Raw genomic sequence first — 21,347 nt, forward strand, 5'->3', positions numbered from 1 at the left:
TCTCTGACATCACCAGCCTGCTGACTGATCTCACTAGAAAGGGGGCCCCTGATCCGGTTAAGTGGATGGAGTCGTGTCAACAGGCTTTTCTAAATGGGAAATCTGCACTTTGTGGGGAACTGCTCTTACATGCTCCAAACCTCTCTCTCCCCTTTATTTTGCAGATGGATGCATCTGACAGAGGGCTGGGGGCAGTGCTCTCACAGGAGGTGGAGGGGGAGGAGTGACCAGTGCTGTACATTAGTCGTAAACTCTTTCTGAGGGAAACTAAGTACAGCACCATTGAAAAGGAGTGTTTGGCAATCAAGTGGGCTGTCCTCACCCTCCACTACTACCTGCTGGGGCGGGCCTTCACCCTCTGTTCAGATCACGCCCCACTCCAGTGGCTTCACCGCATGAAGGATACTAATGCATGGATCACCTGTTGGTACCTGGCACTTCAGCCGTTCAAATTTGAAGTGATCCACAGACCAGGGGCGCAGATGGCTTTGGCTGACTTTCTCTCCAGAAATGGAGGGGAGTTGGCAGGCCAGGTGCTGCCCCGCCCTGAGTCGGGTGGTGGGGGTATGTGGTGTTGGGGGCATGGTCATGTGTCTGTTTGCGGGAGAGAGGGAGCGGTGTGGCTCATCAACATGATTTCTAAAAGCTGTTTCTTGTTACAGTGATAGTGGGGAGAGGCCTCAAAAGTGGACAAAACATGCCAGAGAGAGAGAGAGGGAATGTGTGTACAGTGTTGGCATGTGATCTACTGAGTGTTTATGATCTGATGAGTGTCCTGAAGAAATTTATGTTTATGTTGAGAGTGTAATATTGACTGAATGAAAAATGAGTGCCTTTGCTGTGCACAAAAGAGACAAGAGAATAAAGCCTGACCTGAAGTGTGTCACTGCTCCCCGCCTCATTTCCACACCGGAACCCTGATGTGGTGTCACACACATGTACAAGATCAACAAATGTAAGATTAAGTGACAATGGTAACAGTTCCATAGCTGATGAGCGCTGAACTATATCTGCATTCTAGGATTTAATTTAAATTTGGAGATGTGAAAATAGAACATTACTGTCACGAATAAGAGAGGATCAGGACCCCAGCATGGAGTGAGGCAGGGTCTGGTGGTCTGGGAGGTGGCCTCAGGGCAGAGGCAGGGTCTGGCAGCCTGGGAGGTGGCCTCAGGGAAGAGGGGGCAGTGAACTGGATGGCGGCAACTGGACAATGTTCAGGAGGGAACGGCTCAGGGGGCGGAGCCGTGGGAGGCTCGGGCACTGGCCACAACAGGGGAACGGCCTCTGTGGCTGTGAACACCAGCAGAGACTGGGGAATGATCTCCTTGGTTGTGAGGAATCAAATCAAAATCAAATCACTTTATTGTCACACAGCCGTATACACAAGTGCAATGGTGTGTGAAATTCTTGGGTGCAATTCTGGTCAACATAGCAGTCATGACAGTGATGAGACACATACCAATTTACAATAACATCAAATTAACACAGCACAATTTAAACGTCTGATATACACATAATTACACACAACAATATACAAATAATAACATACACTGTACTGTATACAATACGCACTATATAGATACACATTATTCAATAAAAAATAAAAATACATAAAAAAGTATATATAGTAGTATATATAGAATGTACAGTATTGTACTGTATTGACATTCAGGCTGTCGGTTGATAGTCAGTTGTTAAGAGCGAATATAATATAATAATAATATAATTTATGACAGTCCGTGTGAGATATAAGAGTAAGGGTAATAAAGTGCAGTGCTGATGTATTTTGATCGTGGGAGATCAAGAGTTCAAAATTCTGATTGCTTGGGGGAAGAAGCTGTCATGGAGACGGCTGGTGTGGGTCCTGATGCCGCGATACCGCCTGCCGGATGGTAGCAGTGAGAACAGCCCATGGCTCGGGTGGCTGGAGTCTCTGATGATCCTCCGAGCTTTTTTCACACACCGCCTTGTATATATTTCCTGGAGGGAGGGAAGCTCACCTCCGATGATGTGTCTGGCAGTTCGCACGACCCTTTGCAGTGCTTTGCGGTTGTGGGCGGTGCTGTTGCTGTACCAGGCGGAGATGCAGCCAGTCAGGATGCTCTCTACAGTGCAGGTGTAGAACCATGTGAGGATGTGGTGGTTCATTCCAATCTTCCTCAGCCGTCTCAGGAAGAAGAGGCGCTGATGAGCCTTCTTCACAACGACTTCAGTGTGGATGGACCATATGAGTTCCTCAGTGATGTGGACACCCAAGAACTTGAAGCTGCTGACTCTCTCCACTGGTGCTCCATTGATGGTGATGGGACTGTGTTCTCTGTCTTTTCTTCTGAAGTCCACCACAAGCTCCTTTGTCTTACTGACGTTGAGGGAGAGGTTGTGCTCCTGACACCAGTGTGTCAGAGTGTGCACCTCCTCTCTGTAGGCTGCTTCATCATTGTCAGTGATCAGACCTACCACCGTCGTGTCATCAGCAAACTTAATAATGGCATTGGAGCTATGTCTTGCCACACAGTCATGTGTGTACAGGGAATACAGTAGTGGGCTGAGAACACAGCCCTGTGGGGCTCCAGTGTTGAGGGTTAGTGATGAGGAGATGTTGCTGCCTATTCTAACCACCTGGCGTCTGCTTGACAGGAAGTCCAGGATCCAGCTGCACAGCGAGCTGTTTAAGCCCAGAGCCCGGAGTTCTCATCTAGCTTGGAGGGCACTATGGTGTTGAATGCTGAGCTGTAGTCTACAAACAGCATTCTCACATAAGTGTTCTTTTTTTCCAGGTGGGAGAGAGCAGTGTGTATTGTAGATGCAATGGCATCATCAGTGGAGCGGATGTTGCAGTAAGCAAACTGCAGTGGGTCAAGAGAGAGAGGCAGCACAGAGCAGATGTAATCTCTGATTAGTCTCTCAAAGCATTTGCTGATGATGGGGGTCAAATGCCAGTCATTTAAGCAAGTTATTTTTGATTGCTTTGGAACAGGCACAATGGTGGATGTTTTAAAGCATGTGGGGACTACAGACAAAGAGAGGGAAAGGTTGAAAATGTCTGTAAAAACACCAGCCAGCTGGTTCGCGCACACTCTGATGACACGGCCCGGAATGCCATCTGGGCCCACGGCTTTGCGGATATTCACCCGTCGGAAGGATCGGGTTACATCCGCTACAGAGACAGAGAGTGAACTAACCTCTGTAGCTTCGGCCGTGAGAGCTCTCTCCGCGAGGGCGGTGTTATTTCCCTTAAAACAAGCATAAAAAGTATTTAGCTCATCCGGGAGAGAGGCAGCGGTGTTCATGGCGGAGTTTTTATTCCCTTTAAAGTCTGTGATGATGTTAATTCCCTGCCACATGCTTCTAGAGTTGGTGGTGTTAAACTGTCCTTCAATCTTGCTCCTGTACTGGCATTTTGCTGTTGCTGTTTGCTGTTCTTTTCGGAGGGCACTGGCAGGATCAGGGGAACATTCTCAGTGGCTGTGAGCACAGGAAGTGAAAGGGGAACGACCTCCATGGTCATGGGCACTGGCAGTGACAGGGGAACATCTTCATGGATGGGGGCACTGGCAGTGACAGGGGAACAGCCTTTGTGGCTGTGAGAACAGGCAGTGACAGGGGAATGACCTCCATGGTCGTGGGCACTGGCAGTGACAAGGAGAGAGCCTCCGTGGCTGTGAGTGCAGGCAGCGATTGGGAAATGGCCTCCATGGCCAGGAGCACTGGCAGCGACTGGGGAACGGCCTCAGTGGCCGGGAGCACTGGCAGCAACTGGGGAACAGCCTCTGTGGCCAGGAGTGTTGGCAGTGACTGGGGAATGGCCTCCATGGCTGGGAGCACTGGCAGCGACTGGGGAATGGCCTCAGTGGCCGGGAACACTGGCAGCGACTGGGGAATGGCCTCAATAGCCAGGAGTGCTGGCAGCAACTGGGGAATGGCCTCCATGGCTGGAAGCACTGGCAGTGACTGGGGAACAGCCTCCTTGGCTTGGAGTACTGGTATCTACTGGGAAACTGCCTCCATGACCGTGGGTGCTGATAGTGACAGAGGAATGACCTCCATGGCCATGGGCACTAACAGTGACAGGGGAACGACCTCCATGGCCATAGATGCTAGCAGCCGCAGGGAAATTGCCTCTGTGGCCGTAGACGCTGGCAGTTGTAGGGAAACAGGCTCCATGAATGCTGGCAGTGACAGGGAAATGGCCTTCACGGCCATGGACGCTAACAGCGACAGAGGAGTAGGTGACCTCCTCCTCCTCTTCAGGGTGGAGGGAAGTACTGCTGCTGTAGCAGCCTCCGCCTCTTGGCGGTCAGCAGCAGTGGTCTCGTCCTCAGGTTGGAATGAGGATGGGAAGTCTTCCGAGGCATCAGCTGTGGCCAATTCTTCCCATTTAAGGGCTTGCCTGACTGCCTCAATAAAGTACTCATCCTCACCCTTTTCTGGGACACAGGATATAATAAGTTCATTCAGACCTGCCCAAAAAAGATGAATTAGGCAGGTCTGATTGTATCCCAGACCTGAGGACAGTGACAAAAATTCTAGGGCATATCTCCACACGGACCTGTCCTCCTGCCTTACCCCGTGCAGCCTCTTGGCGTGCTCTGCACACTGGCGAGCAGGAAAACCAGTAAAAAAAAAAAAACATCTCCACTGGGTCCATCTTGGCCAGTTCGTACTGTCACGAATAAGAGAGGCTCAGGACCCAAGCGTGGAGTTTTAAAAAACAAAGGATTTATTAACACAAAAAGGGCAAAAACAAACCAATGTCTGTTTTGGTATATCAAACCAAAACAGACATAAACTACCCCGTAGGGGGAAAAGGTAATCCAGGGCTTGGGGAGAAGGCAGTGGGGAACTGGACCAACCAGACCGGGTAGGGATGAACAGAACAGGAAACTAGACCTACAGACTGACTGGAATAAACAAAAAATACACAGCACCAACAGGAAAACATGACTGGAAACAAGACGAACTGGCACTGGACAGCAAACATGAGGAGACTAAAATAGTGAAAGAAATCAAATGGGTTAACAGGGGACAGGTGAGGCAAATGAACTAATAATAAGCAAACAATTACAACCCGAAACCTCAGACCGAAGTGACCAAACCACAGCACAACGTGAAGACAGCTTGGGACCTGGGCGTGCAGCACAAAGCAAGCACAACACGCATCTGCGGTCACGAGAGACAGACATAGATTATTGGTGCGAGTGCGTACCACCAAGATGACAAGCGCAATGCACTCTCGCCAATACAGGACAAGACATGGAACACGAGTGTCCGGATTCTGACATCAAAACCGAAAACGAACCAGATCCAGGATCCAGACACCATGCTCCAGACATGAAAAAAGACCAAATGAAAAACAAGACAGACATAGGATGATAATTCCACGGTCATGTCAGACAAAAACCCAGACTGATAGAGTGACAGGACAGTGACAATTACATTAATTCACCAAAGCATTAACATAGTTTATCTGTCACTTACAAAGTCCCTGTGATTTTAATCCCTTCCTTACATTATAGGCTACATTGCTTGTTTTAAAGTCATGTCAAGCAGCACAATCTTCAGGCCACCATCAGTATCTCAGGAAGAACTGCTCGAACTGATAGACAAATGTAATTGTGACAGGAGCATCAGTGGGTTACTGGTTAAACTCTGTCTTCCAGGTGCCATATTACCATTTTAGATCAGTAATTATTTGCAGCTTGGTTTAAGGAAGAAACCAAATATTCAAGATTGGGGGGGACCAGTGTAAAAGGTTAAGAATTGGTAATTGAAAAACCCATATTTATCAACAAATAATCTGAATTCATGCCTATACTGATGAGCCAAAACATTATGAGCACATGCCTAATATGCTGTTGTTCTTCTGCGTGCCTCCAAAACAGCACCGACCCGCCAAGGCATGGACTCTACAAGACCCCTGAAGCTGTCCTGTGGTCTCTGGCATCAAGACATTAGCAGCAGATCCTTCAAGTCCTGTAAGTTGTAGGTAAAGCCACCATGGATCGGACTTGTTGGTCCATTACATCCCACAGATGCTTAACCGGATTGAGATCTGGGGAATTTGGAGGCCAGGGCAACACCTTGAACTCTTCATATTGTTCCTCAAACCATTCCCAAACAATTTGTGCAGTGTGGCAGGGCACATCATCCTGCCGAAAGAGGCCAATGCCATCAGGGAATACCATTGCCATGAAGGGGTGTACCTGGTCTGCAACAAGGTTTAGGTGGGTAGCATGTGTCAAATTGACATCCACATGAATGGCCGGACCCAGGGTTTCCCTGCAGAACATTGCCCAGAGCATCACGCTCCCTCCACCGGTTTGTCGTCTTCCCACAGTGCACCCTGGTGCCATCATTTCCCCAGGTAACAATTACACAGCCGTCCATTTTTTATGTAAAAGAAAACGGGACTCATCGGAGCAGGCGACCTTCTTATACTGCTCCAAAGTCCAGTTCGGATGCTCGCGTGCCCATTGTAGGCACTTTCAACGGTGGACAGGGGTCATCATGGGCCGGTCTGACAGGTCTGTGGCTATGCAGCCCCAAACACAGCAGGGTGCAATGCACTGTGTGTTGTGACACATTCCACCTCTAACCATCATTAAAATTTTCTGTGCTACAGTAGACCTTCTCTCGGTTCAGACCAGATGGCATAGCCTTTGTTGTCATCGTGCATCGATGAGACTTGACTGCCCAACACTCTGTCGCCGGTTTGTGGTTTATCCCTCCTCGGACCACTGTCGGTAGGTACTCACCACTGTTGACCTGGAGCACCCCACAAGCTTTGCTGTTTCAGAGATGCTCTGACCCTGTCGTCTGGCCATAATAATTTGGCCCTTGTCAAAGTCACTCAGGTTTTTACTCCTGCCCATTTCTCCTGCATTAAACACGTTGACTACAAAAACTGATTGTTTGCTTACCAACAAATCTACCCAGACCTTGACATGTGGCCTTGTTAGGAGATGATCAACGTTATTTGCTTCGCCTGTGAGTAGTCATAATGTTTTGGCTCATCAGAGTATATCAAAATGTGAATCTACTTAATTATACATTTTATGTTATCATTCAGTGTTCTCCACAAATGTTATTGCTTTTGCATGCATTGCAATGGAAAATTTGAATTGGGTCTGAGCCTTGTTTCATTTGCATGCAACATTATGGGATCTTTATTCTTCACTGTATTTAGTGAAACAAGCAGAAGTGAATAATAACTTGAAAATGCTAGTGTAACAGTGGCCAGCTGATAGATAACTGTGCAATGTGTATAAAACCTCACTCTCCTGACTTCAAGAGGTGCACTAGCGACTGACATTAGGGGCTGTAGCCTTTATCCTCCTTGTTAGCGCACCCACCTCCCACACTGGAGACGCTGGTTCAAGTCCCGTACGGAGTGGGTAGAACAGGAGCGTCACACTAGGTTATGTATTCTTTTCTTTGGGTGGAAGAAAAGCATACAGTATATATCTTATACAGGTAACTATAATTTCAGGTTTGTAATAGGCATAAAACGAATGTATCTCTCTTAGAGCACATCAAAGAGAGAGCCATATGCAATGCTGTCGCCCCTGAAAAAGATGTTGATGGATTCCACATAGTAAACACTGGGAAAGTCTGCTTGGACCAGAGATGCATGGTACTGGCCGCAGCAGCTACAGTGTGGGAAATCATTTGAAGAATGGGTCTGTGACAAAGCTTTCAGAGAATTGAGATCAAAGTTTTCTTATAATGTCTTGAAGATGTAAATACACTCAGTTTCTCAAACCTCTCCTATTGCATCCCCAACAGAGATTCGATTTGGTTGGCTATGATTACATTGTTTAGCTAGAATATCATTTAGACTCTAAACAGGTGTAGCAACAGTATCTGATGTCAGTTTATATATTGCCCACAGCAAGACATTACATGTTAAAAACACTGTTCTGCAATTGTATCCTTATTTTGATGATTTTTCCATGCTGCCCAAAATTCACAGGCAATTCAGAATCAGAATCAGAATCAGCTTTATTGCCAAGTGTGCTTACACATACAAGGAATTTATCTTGGTGACAGGAGCTTCCAGTGCACAACAATACAAAACAGCAACAAGACATAGATAATAATAAAAAATAATACAAAATTGAATAAAAAATAAATAAATAAAAATTGCATAGAAAATATATATAGAATACACAGTAAGACAATATATATATATATATATATATATATATATATATATATATATACACATACACACACATACACATATACATACATACATATATACATACATACATACACATACATAGTGCGAATCTAAATACAAATCTGTTATATACAGTGCACGGGAATGTAATGGCAGAAGAGGCTGGATGTTTTGGATAAATATAAAAAGACTAAACTGTGAATTGCACATAATTATTAAAATAAAAATATAAAAATATATTAACTGTTCATGAGAAGGACAGCTTGAGGGAAAAAACTGTTCCTGTGCCTGACGGTTCTGGCGCTCAGAGCTCTGAAGCGTCGACCAGAAGGCAACAGTTCAAAAAGGTAGTGGGCAGGGTGAGTGGGGTCCAGAGTGATTGATCCAGCCTTTTTCCTCACTCTGGAAGTGTATAGTTTTTGAAAGGAGAGCAGGGGGCAACCAATAATCCTCTTAGCAGTCCGAACTGTCCTTTGTAGTCTTCTGATGTCTGATTACACAGTTGAACCAAACCAGACAGTTATTGAAGTGCAGAGGACAGACTCAATGGCTTCTGAGTAGAACTGTATCAGCAGCACCGTGGCAGGCTGAACTTCTTCAACTGGCAAAGGAAGTACAACCTCTGCTAGGCCTTTTTCACAATGGAGTCAATGTGGGTCTGCCCAGGAACCTGAAAGACACCACTGCTGCCACAGTGCTGTTTAGAATGGTGAGGGGGTTCAGTGTTGGGGTGTTCCTCCTAAAGTCCACAATCATCTCCACTGCTTTGAGCATGTTCAGCTCCAGGTTGTTTTGATTGCACCAGACAGCCAGCTGTTTAACCTCCCTTCTGTATGCAGACTCATCGTCATCTCGGATGAGGCTGATGACAGTGGTGTCATCTGCAAACTTCAGGAGCTTGATAGAGGGGACCTTGGTGCAGTCATTGGTGTAGAGGGAGAAGAGTAGTGGGGAGAGCACACATCCCTGGGGGGCACCAGTGCTGATTGTACAGGTGCCGGAAGTGAATTTCCCCTGTCTCACAAGCTGCTGCCTGTCCGTCAGAAAGTTGGTAATCCACTGACAGATAGACGTGGGAACAGAGAGCTGGTGTAGTTTATTCTGGAGTATAGCTGGGATGATGGTGTTGAAAGCTGAACTGAAGTCCACAAAAAGGATCCTTGCATATTTCCCTGGTCTGTCCAGATATTGCTGGATATAATGCAATCCCATGTTGACTGCATTCTCCACAGACCTGTTTGCGCGATAAGCAAATTGAAGGGGATCTAGAAAGGGTCCAGTGATGTCCTTCAGGTGGGCCAACACCAGTCTCTCAAATTATTTCATGACCACAGACGTCAGGGCGACAGGTCTGTAGTCATTAAGTCCTGTGATTTTTGGTTTCTTTGGGACAGGAATGATAATTGAATCATTTAGCTCAAATTTTTATATTTTGTTTTGCTAAAGGCTTTGTCTACTGGCTCAATGGGCCTCATTCATGAAACTTTTATAAGTATATGAGTAAATTCAAGCAATTTGCATGTAAAATGATCCTTCCCAAAAACCTTTTGCCGGATTCACAAACGCTTCATACTCCCCAGATTTTTTTTTGTAAAATGTGTATATGTTAGTGAATTCCAAACATTCGTAAATAGGGTGTGTGTGCATGTTCATTCACATTTATCATAATCCATGCCCATGAAAGACTCGCAAGTAAATGCTGTTAACATCTATGTGGAACAGAAACAAAATTTTTTATGAATGAAGTGCAGTCACATCATAAAATTTTGATTTAGCAAGCAAAATAGCTTCTCATAAAAAGGGCAGCTTACTGTCATTGCATGTATTTCCAGTCATATGACTGTCAAAAGACACTTTAAATTATATATATATATATATATATATATATATATATATATATATATATTGGGTTTATAAATGAAGATGTGTGATTTAGCAGTTTAAGTTTTGTTCTAAAATGTATGTCAAGTAGATTCAGCTATTCTATGGGTCATGTGATTACATGCGCATTCTAGGCGCTTGGCGCTTTACAGACAGTAGAGGGGAGCACACCTGTTCAAGGGCAAGCTCATTTGAATGGAATTCGCTGCACAGCGTGGAAGCCATTTCTTCCTTTTCCTTTGTTTGCATCTTTGATGTTAAAGTGAGTATTTGGGATTTGGCAGGGAGAGCTGCCATGGAGACCTGCCACTGCCGCAGGCAGCTCTCACTTGGCTATCACTCGACCTGCAACCGCCAATGGCAGCTCTCACTTGACCTGCCACGACTCTCACTCATTACCTGCCACGGCTCTCAATCGACCAGCCACGGCTCTCACTCGTTACCTGTGCCTCCCTTTCGATCCATCAGCATCACAGACAGCTCCAACTCGCACCGTCACCGTTACTTGTGCCTCTCTTGCGATCTTTAGTCCTGTTTTAAATATTTGTTAAGGGCTTATACATTTCTTAATCTTTAAACAAGTGTTCCCTGTCTGTCACTCACTCGACGTTGTGTCAACGTAGTGACACTACGGGTTCGATCTTGAGAGCCCCAATCACCTTTGCTTGAAATAGAAAAGGCCAATGAGAATTGGCGAGTGGAATATGCATGCCACTCTCCGCCCCGGACATATGGGTATAAAAGGAGATGGTGTGCACCACTCATTCAGAATTTTTCTTCGGAGCCGAATGCATGTATTGTGTTCGTCCCATCACCTACGCTTACACTGATGGATTTACGGTGCATATCAGCGGTCACCCTCGCACGGTCGAATGTTGTGCTTCCCCATGGCGCTCCGGATCTATTGTGTGTGCACAGGGACCTTGTGCTTTAGCACCTCGACCGACTCGGGCTTCAGGTCAACTGGGAGAAGAGCAAGCTCTCCCCTGCAAGCTCTCCCCTGCACAGAGCATCTCTTTTCTCGGTATGGAGTTGGACTCGGTCAATCTCATGGCACGTCTTATGACCGAACATGCACTGTCAGTGCTGACCTGCCTGAAAAGCTTCAGGTAGAAGGTAGCAGCGCCAGTGAAACAATTTCAGAGGCTCCTGGGTATATGGCATCCTCGGTGGTGGTTCTCCTCCTCGGGTTGATGCATATGAGACCACTTCAGCACTGGCTACAGACTCGAGTCCCGAGGTGGGCATGGCACCACGGCACCCAGCGTGTGACTGGGGTGTTCCCATAGAGCAAGTCTCAAGGCGCATCACAACAGATGCCTCGAATTCAGGCTGGGGCGCCGTGTACAACGGGCAAGCAGTATCGGCACTCTGGATTCAGGGCAAGCATGTGCTGGTCCGGACCAACAACACAGCGACTGTGGCATACATAAACTGCCAAGGCGGCATACGCTCACGTCGTATGTTGCAACTCGCCTGCTGCCTGCTCCTTTGGAGTCAGCAAATGTTGAATCTCTGCGAGCCACTCACCTTCCGGGCATGGAGGAGACTCCACCCCCACATAGTCCAACTGATTTGGAAGAGATTCGGGGAGGCGCAGGTAGACCTGTTCGCCTCCCAAGAGTCCTCTCACTGCCCCCTTTGGTACTCCCTGTCCGAGGCTCCCCTCGGCATGCATGCCTTGTCGCACAGCTGGCCACAGGGGCTACGCAAGTATGCATTTCCTCCAGTGAGCCTCATTGCACAGACACTGTGCAAAGTCAGGGAGGATGGGCAGCAAGTCCTTTTCATTGCACTGTACTGGCCCAACTGGACTTGGTTCTCAGATCTGATTCTCCTGGCAGTAGCCCCTCACTGGCACATTCCATTGAGGCAGGACCTTCTCACTCAGTGGCAGGGCACGCTCCAGCACCCGAGGCCAGACCTCTGGAACCTCCACGTCTGGCTTCTGGACAGGACGCGGAAGACCTAGCGGATCTTCCACCAGCGGTGGTAAATACGATCACTCTGGCCAGATCCCCCTCCAAAAGGTGGCTGTATGCCTTGAAGTGCCGTCTCTTCGCAAACTGGTGTTCTTCCCGTGGGGAAGACCCACAGAGGTGCGCAGTCAGGTCTTTGTTGTCTTTCCTATAGGAAGAGCTGGAGAGTTGGCTGTCTCCCTCTACCCTGAAGGTGTACATGGCTGCTATAGCAGCGTATCACGATACACTAGATGGGAGACCCTCACGATAGCACGACCTGATCACCAGCTTCCTCAAAGGCGCGAGGAGGTTCAATCCTCCTAGACCGTGCCTGATTCACTCTTGGGATCTCTCTGTGGTCCTACCAGCCCTACAGAGAGCCCCTGGAGCATACCGAGCTCAGCACCTCGTCACTGAAGACGGCCCTCCAGATGGCGCTCACTTCCATCAAGAGGATGGTGGAGGTGCTCTCTGTCACCAGCGAATGCCTGGAGTTCAGCCCAAAATGGTTCAGATGACTATTGATATCTGCCATGTTTTAAAAAGGAATGAAAAACATTAGGTTACTGTCATAACAAAAGTTATATATTTTCACTATACAACACTGTAGATTTTAGAGAAAGCATGTCATATTGCACTGAGCCTCTGTAACTGAATATGGAAACACCATAATGATTTTAATCATAATTAACTTTTCTCAAATATAGCATACTGAATGTCAGATTTTGATGTTAAAATATTATATTATGTTATATTAACATTCAGAGGATTGCACCTGTGTATCTTGTTACTAGACTACACACTTCAACTTACAAAATGAAGTTTAACTGCTGCCTTAAAGTTTTAAGTTAAATCAACATAGTTTTAAAAGTTATTTTACAAATAATTTTTACCAAACATTGCCCTTCTCCATCCTTAGGAGCCAGGAGTCGCCTTGTAAGGGGTGGGGGGTATTGTCACAGTCTGTCTCCCTCATGTTTCCCTAGAACTCTTATTTTGAAGTTTTCTCCTGGACTACATCTCCCATAGTGCACTGCCCTCATCACTTCCATCTGCTCCTCATCATCCTCACCTATATTCCATTCCCTCATTTATCTCCTTGTGTTTATTTGAAGTGTTACATTTAATGGTTTGTTGTGATGTTTATCGTTATTGTTTTGTTCCACTCCAGCATTTGTTCCACTCCAGCTTTTGTTCAACTCCAGCGTTTATTATTAAAAGACTTAAAGTATTTACTCCCAGTGTCTCCTCACTTCCACTCCACCAACCCAACATTACAATAACTTTCGAAGAGCCTCTTTTCACTAAATCCCAGAGGAACAATGATTCTCTAGAATATATCTACAAAGTATTTGAAATAAATTGTCTTATACACTGTTACATCATAAATAATTATGTAACATTTACAAACATTCCACCTCAAAGTCATTTTTTTTTAATATTGTTGTGTTCATGAAATGAGCTCTGCCACACATACCAGTGTGAAATGTAAAGAGATAATTTCCCCATATATGAAAATTATCTACTCACCCTCATGCAAAACCAGATCTTTATGACCTTCTTTCCTCTGCTGAACACAAAGATTTTAGAAGAATATCTCAGATATGTAGCTTCATACAACACAATTCAAAAGGGTCCAAAACTTTGAAGCTCCAAAAGCACATAAAGGCACCATAAATAATTCATAAGTGGCTTAATTAATATCTTTTTTTTTATTTTTTATTAGACCATCTTTTGGGGTGAGAACAGACAAAAATGTAACCCCTTTTTCACTAAAATTCTACAGGAAAGACCAGCAAGGAGACTGCTAATGTCAAGATAAAGGATGCTGCCTTTATGTGCTTTCTGGAGCTTAAAGGTTTTGTACTGTGATGACTTGCATTCTATAGACTTACAGATCTGAAAGATTTTTCTAATATCTTTGTATGTGTTCAGCAGAACAAAGAAAGTCAGACACATCTGGGATGGCATTAGGGTGAGTAAATAATAAAAGATTTTTAACTTTTTAACACACGATCCGTTGCGTCACAATCCAGCTCTCACACACAATCTGTCGCGTCACATTCCAGCTCTCACATACGATCCGTCGCGTCACAGTCCAGCTCTCACACACACAATCCGTCGCGTCACAATCCAGCTCTCACACACACGATCCGTCACGTCACAGTCCAGCTCTCACACACACGATCTGTCGCATCACAATGCAGCTCTCACACACACGATCCGTCGCGTCACAGTCCAGCTCTCACACACACAATCCGTCGCGTCACAGTCCAGCTCTCACACACGATCCATCGCGTCACAGTCCAGCTCTCACACACACGATCCTTCGCGTCACAGTCCAGCTCTCACACACACGATCCGTCGCACACACACGATCCTTCGCGTCACAGTCCAGCTCTCACACACGATCCGTCGCGTCACAGTCCAGCTCTCACACATGATCCGTCGCATCACAGTCCAGCTCTCACACACACGATCCGTCGCGTCACAGTCCAGCTCTCACACACACGATCCGTCGCGTCACAGTCCAGTTCTCACACACACAATCCGTCGCGTCACAGTCCAGCTCTAATACACACGATCTGTCGCGTCACAGTCCAGCTCTCACACACGATCCGTCGCATCACAGTCCAGCTCTCACACACACGATCCGTCGCGTCACAATCCAGCTCTCACACACACGATCCGTCGCGTCACAGTCCAGCTCTCACACACACAATCCGTCGCGTCACTGTCCAGCTCTCACACACGATCCATCGCGTCACAGTCCAGCTCTCACACACACGATCCTTCGCGTCACAGTCCAGCTCTAACACACACGATCCGTCGCGTCACAATCCAGCTCTCACACACACGATCCGTCGCGTCACAGTCCAGCTCTCACACACACAATCCGTCGCGTCACTGTCCAGCTCTCACACATGATCCGTCGCATCACAGTCCAGCTCTCACACACGATCCGTCGCATCACAGTCCAGCTCTCACACACGATCCGTCGCGTCACAGTCCAGCTCTCACACATACGATCCGTCGCGTCACAGTCCAGCTCTAACACACACGATCTGTCGCGTCACAGTCCAGCTCTCACACACGATCTGTCACGTCACAGTCCAGCTCTCACACACGATCCATCGTGTCACAGTCCAGCTCTCACACATGATCCGTCATGTCACAGCAAGCTCTCACACACGATCCGTCACGTCACAGTCCAGCTCTCACACACGATCCGTCATGTCACAGCAAGCTCTCACACACGATCCGTCATGTCACAGCAAGCTCTCACACACGATCCGTCACGTCACAGTCCATCTCTCACACACGATCCTTCACGTCACAGCCAGCTCTCAGATGCAATCAGTAAATGTCACAGCCAGCTCTCACCTAGATCTGACGTAAAATCAGGAGCTTACGTCTTGCGTGTTCTGAAAGTGTGTGGGTGACGCAGAGGCAGCTGAACTTTGAGTAGTGGTTTCAGTGGAAGTTTAAATCACACTTAAAATGCACTGGACAGGACTTTGTCAAAAGTATATTAACCCCAAATCTTACTTATTATGTATAATTGCTATACCATGTTGATTTGTTTTGTTTTGTTTTGTTTTGTTTTGTTTCTGTAACACACACACACACACACACACACTCAAGATGCCTCTGCTTTGTGGGAAATAAAAGTCCCTTTTCAAGTGTAATTGGAATGTCAACCATGTCTCTGTATTATCAGTCTATCCTAGTTACTTAATTATGACCATCCTGTTCACCTTATCCTGCACCCTTAAAATTGAATCAACTGATAGAGTATCCTTCAGTGATGCTCTTTTCTGAATAAACTGTTCAAGAAGTCAATAAAAATGGTTTGAAATGAGTGTAAAAATTCAGTACTGTACATGCCGAGAGGAAGATGCCCTCACCATTTACTTCTTTTGTTCAGTTCACAGTGTATCACCAGCATCATTTGTGAAACTTCTTGGGTAAATCATTCGTACATAATTTACGAGTTGAATGGTCTCGCACGATGTTGTTCACATAAACTCAAATGACTTCATCACTTGCAAATTCCCGGATGTCAAATGTGGAAGTAAGCATGAGTTCCGCGCAGGAGGCGTTAAGGACATACTTATTAATATTATGCCCTTACCCAAACCCCTTATCTAAACTTAACCAATCAGTAGAGTGTGTAAACATGATAGGAAGCTGTCGTGTGTGACAGAAGGAAGTAATTGTGGCGTATTAGATGGAAACGATGTCCAGCGACGTCATTGACTGTAGTGAAAGTCGTAGGAATTCAAACGAGTGCAGTCGCACAATATCATAAGAATTAGCCAAATTTAGAAAAGTCGTTTGAATCCTGATGATTTTGCCATGAGAATGTGTTGCAACAGTGATATGGGCTACTTGCAACTGGAAGAATCTTCAGAGAAATTAAAAGAATGCCTGAAGAAGATCTTTGACCGAAACATGGTAAGATATTACAGATTTGCAAGCTATACGACAATGTGCAGGCTTTTCCAATTTTTTCCCAATGGTATTGTGTAGGAACCTGTCCGCAATGTGTTTATTTAAGGATTTAACATTTGGGAAAAAATTATACTTTGAAAAAATAAATTCATTCTGTAAAGAAATGTTTCTAAATAAGTATAGGCTTTGGTTTAATAAGAAAACATAGCATTTTTTTTTTTTTTTTTTTTTACAAATTTGTTATTTTTTTAAAGTTATTTCACTCATGTAATGATTAGTTAATTTTTTTCATTACTTTAATTTCACTTCTATCAAAACGTACTCATGACAGTTTGCCTGAAAGAACACAACACGTTCGGATGTCTTACGCACGATTTACACGTGGTCGGGAGCAGGTGTAAATTTCGTTCATACCAACTCAAGTTTTGAAAATACGAAAACTTTCATGAATCTGAAAACTTAAGTCAGAACGGTTTTACGAACGATTTACACAAAAATTTGTTCTGTTCATGTTTCATGAATGAGGCCCATTGTGTCAGTTAATATCAATGCATTTATTTGTCTTCCCTTTTTTGTTCAGGCACAGCTGGAAAAAAAAAATTGCTTGTTGTTGGATACTCCAAGAATGAACGGCCAGGAGGTGAGATACATTTCAAGACCTTTCAACTGCCATTATTTTAGAGTCATGCCCACAGCATTTTTATTTATTTTTTTCTGTAGTTGCCAGAAGAGTAACAGGATGAAATAAGGTTATTTTTAATTCCTTGCAACTGAAATATTAAACTGTAACTGAATTAATCAATATCCAATCAGAATCAAATTGAGAGCTTGTGAATCAGAATTTAATTGGAAAATCCGTGCCAATGGAACATTGAAGCTGAAGTGCCAGTAGCAAAATATACCTAATTTTAACATGGGTCCATGATCAATGCCTTATTGAAATATTCATCAACTTTCAAATTTAAGACATTACACCAAATATTACATTCTTCAAAATCCTTGAAAAATGACACAGATTAAATTTCTCTGTAAGGGCTGAGCTATTATTTAAGCAATTGTGCCAGAAAAACACAAGCCCTCAGTTAACCTCAATAACTTGGGGTGTGATTAGCTAAATAATGATAGATTTAAGATTAGAATACAGCATTGTTATTTTTCAACAATGTCTGATTTGGATGTACAAATAGTTACTGCAAAAGATCATTCTGTAAAAAAAAAGAATGGTCTATGAAAACAAAAGTGTTTGTATTATCTTGTTTTTTCATAGAGGAATTGCAACATGCTTTCAAAAAGAACTTTTTCAGAATTTGGATCAATAAGCCAACAGCCCAGTCACAGTTCTTGTTGAGGGGGAGTGGGATCATTGCATATCACAGATTTACTGAATGAACCCTGGATATAACTACTGTTGAAGCAAGCATTCACATTTTTCTTTTTTTCAGTGAAAATTAAATATTTGTTTTATCTATAACCTGCAACGACCTTTTCATGAACAACTTCTCTGTACTTATATCGTGGTTAAGTTTGCAATATTACATTTTTGTTTAATTTAAAATTATTTTAAATCAATATACACATTTAAAGATCATAAAAAGTTACTTTATCTACTATCAAGGATGACTAGAGTGCATCGTCACTGGCTGTACCTAAATGTTTTTAGCTACATCTTTATTTTCAAACAATATGTTTATGTAGACTGTGCCAACTTTTCAAATCCAAATACATTCACTAAGCACTTTATTAGGACATAAACACTATGCCCGATGTGGTCTTCTGCTTGTAGCCCATCCGGCCTCAAGGTTTGACGTGTTGTGCATTCTGAGATGCTTTTCTGCTCACTACAAATGTACAGAGTGGTTATCTGAGATACCGTAGCCTTTCTGTCATCTCAAACCAGTCTGGCCATTCTCCGTTGACTTCTCTCATCAACAAAGTGTTTCCGTCCACAGAACTGCCACTCACTGGATTTTTTTTTTTTTTTTTTTTAATTTGGCTCCATTTTGAGTAAACTCTAGAGACTGTTGAACCTAAAAATCCCAGGAGATCAGCAGTTACAGAAATACTCAAACCAGCCTGTCTAGCATTAGAAATCTCTCACAATGTAATTACAACATGGACACAAGTTAGTTAACACAAAATTCTAACCATGTGAACACTAATAAGCAGAAATGTTTGTACATCATTTGTAACTTCAGGACTTATAATATGGGCTGTGAAAAAGTTAATTGACTTTGCATCCAAACAACTCAAAAGTATAGCTGAAATTAGAGGAAGGGGACAAGTAAGAGGAGAAAAAAAGGAAGCAGATGGAAATACTTATATGTATATTACATATGTGTATGTGTGTAGGAAAGACATCTGTATAAGTAAACTGGAATCCAGGCAATGGAGAATGGTGGCTTGTTTGGATGTTACAGTGTAGTCATGCCTGAGGATCAAAAGGTATTTCAGGGTCTACTGCCCCCTTCTGCCTAACCAGAGCTAACACAGCCTGTGATGTAAATGAGAGCACATGAGACAAGATTTGTAGGCAGAATAATTGATTTTCTTTATACCAACTGTAATTGTTTTTATTATATATATATATATACAGGGTTGGAAGGGTTACATTTGAAATGTATTCCACAACAGATTACAGAATACATGCTGTAAAATGTAATTTGTAATGTATTTCATTAGATTACTCAAGGTCAGTAACGTATTCTAAATACTTTGGATTACTTATTCAGCACTGGTAGATTTTTACACTTGTTTTGACTATAAAAGCTCTGCCAGTACAGTAAGACAAAATACACATGTTAAAAATACATTCTCTGAAAAACCTCAATATCTTATGCAGTGTTGTTTCTAAAACAAGATAAATCAAATTGATAATGTTTTATATTTTTACAGGAAAACAATACAAAAATTATTATCAAGAATACGAGTTTTGCCCTAATATCAAAGGTCTTACTTGAAAAAAGAATTATGATCGAACGTGAATTTTCTTGATAAAAAATATGATCGTGCCTGGTAACGTGCATGTAAAATGGCTAGAATAGCATTTTAGCTTAGCGTAAAGCTGACAGTTTACACAGGGTTTATTTCTATTTCTTCTGCTCCAAACTTACTTCAAACTTACTTCTCTGTCTTCTCATATAAATGTAACACATCATAAGAAAGTGTTTCACCGCTGTTCAAATGCACTTTGGATCGCATCATTTATATGTATAAATGTTTTCCATCTGAAAGGACTAAATATTAAATTAAAAAAATGACAATAGTAATCAAATTAAATTACAAGTTTATGCAAAGTAATCTCTTCAGTAATCAAAATACTTTTTGAATGTAACTGTATTCTAAATATCAATGATTTAAATTGTAACTGTAGTGGAATACAGTTACTTATATTTTGTATTTTAAATATGTATTCCTGTTACTTGTATTTCGTTACTCCCAAACTGTAACGATTGGCTGCTAGTGCTGGCAATGACGAAGACGATGACGACGATGAAGTGTAAGAACCCAAGAGCAATTTTATTGACAAACGTGATATCCGAAAACCCTAACTATAGATGTGAACTAAACAAAACATAAACAATTAACATAAACATAAACTTGACTTGGACTTGACTTAACCTTGACTTTACATAGCATGACACGTTACCAAACACAGTTACAATCACAATACTTGACAAACAACTATGGAAAATATGAGGGCTTAAATACATGGACATGGAAGAACATAAACCAATGAACAAACAGAACTCTAAACAAGATAATCAAACATTGAACCAATGAAAACAAGACACATGAACATGGAGGGAAAACAGGACATCACATGACCAGGAACACATAACATGAAACAGGAACTAAACTTTTCAAAATTAAAGACATGAAATACATGAGCATACACATTAAACATTACATATCCCCCCACTAGGTGCGGCTCCTGATGCCCCAAAACATGAACAAACACATAAAACATGACATAGTTCCAAAGGTCTGTAAGGAGCTGGGGGTGCCTTGAGGTGTGGGGCGTGGCTTGGCTTGGCGAGACAGGGCGTGGGGCATGGGACCATGGCAGAGTCAATCGAAGGTGGGGCCCTGAGAGGCTCGAGGGGCGGAGCCATGGAAGCAGAGCCGTGAGAGACTTGAAGGGCAACACCATGGAACTTGGTGCCCGGAGAGTAGCCGAAGACTCGAAGGGCCAGGGTGGAGCCGATAGCAGGGAGGACCAAGGCGGTGCTGGAGGTTCGGAGGAGCAAGGCAGAGCTGGGGGACTGGAAGACTGATGTGGAGCCGGTGGGACTGAGGACCAAGGCAGAGCCATAGGGAAGGAGGTCCCCGGTGGAGCTGACAGATTGGAGGGACGAGGTGCAGCCAGAGGATTGGAGAGCCGTGGAGCAGGCTCAGGCGTGGCTGTGACGTAGCATGGAGCAGGCTCAGGCGTGGCTGTGACGTGGCATGGAGCAGGCTCAGGCGTGGCTGTGACGTGAAATGGACCAGGCTTAGGCATGGCTGTGACGTGGAATGGACCAGGCTCAGGCATGGCTGTGACATGGCATGGAGCAGGCTCAGGCGTGGCTGTGACATGGCATGGAGCAGGCTGAGGCGTTGCTGTGACATGGCATGGAGCAGGCTGAGGCGTTGCTGTGACATGGCATGGAGCAGGCTGAGGCATTGCTGTGACATGGCATGGAGCAGGCTGAGGCTTTGCTGTGACATGGCATGGAGCAGGCTGAGGCTTTGCTGTGACATGCATGGAGCAGGCTGAGGCATTGCTGTGACATGGCATGGAGCAGACTGGGGCATTGCTGTGACATGGCATGAAGCAGGCTGAGGATCCAGGGCAAAGGATGGCACTAATTCAGCAACCATGATGA

The 21,347-nt window shown here is 44.3% G+C and overlaps 1 protein-coding gene across 1 annotated transcript in view; it reads left to right on the forward strand.

Annotated features, from left to right (window-relative positions):
* The window catches only part of mthfd2l (methylenetetrahydrofolate dehydrogenase (NADP+ dependent) 2 like), a 43,210-nt gene that overhangs the window by 13,397 nt on the left and 8,466 nt on the right, over positions 1 to 21,347 (forward strand). The window contains 2 exon segments of the mRNA XM_051654109.1: positions 5,541 to 5,663; positions 7,530 to 7,673. Of these exon segments, the coding sequence (XP_051510069.1) occupies positions 5,541 to 5,663; positions 7,530 to 7,673 (267 nt within the window).

This window comes from Myxocyprinus asiaticus, chromosome 24 (assembly GCF_019703515.2).
Source record: "Myxocyprinus asiaticus isolate MX2 ecotype Aquarium Trade chromosome 24, UBuf_Myxa_2, whole genome shotgun sequence".
Taxonomy (NCBI): domain Eukaryota; kingdom Metazoa; phylum Chordata; class Actinopteri; order Cypriniformes; family Catostomidae; genus Myxocyprinus; species Myxocyprinus asiaticus.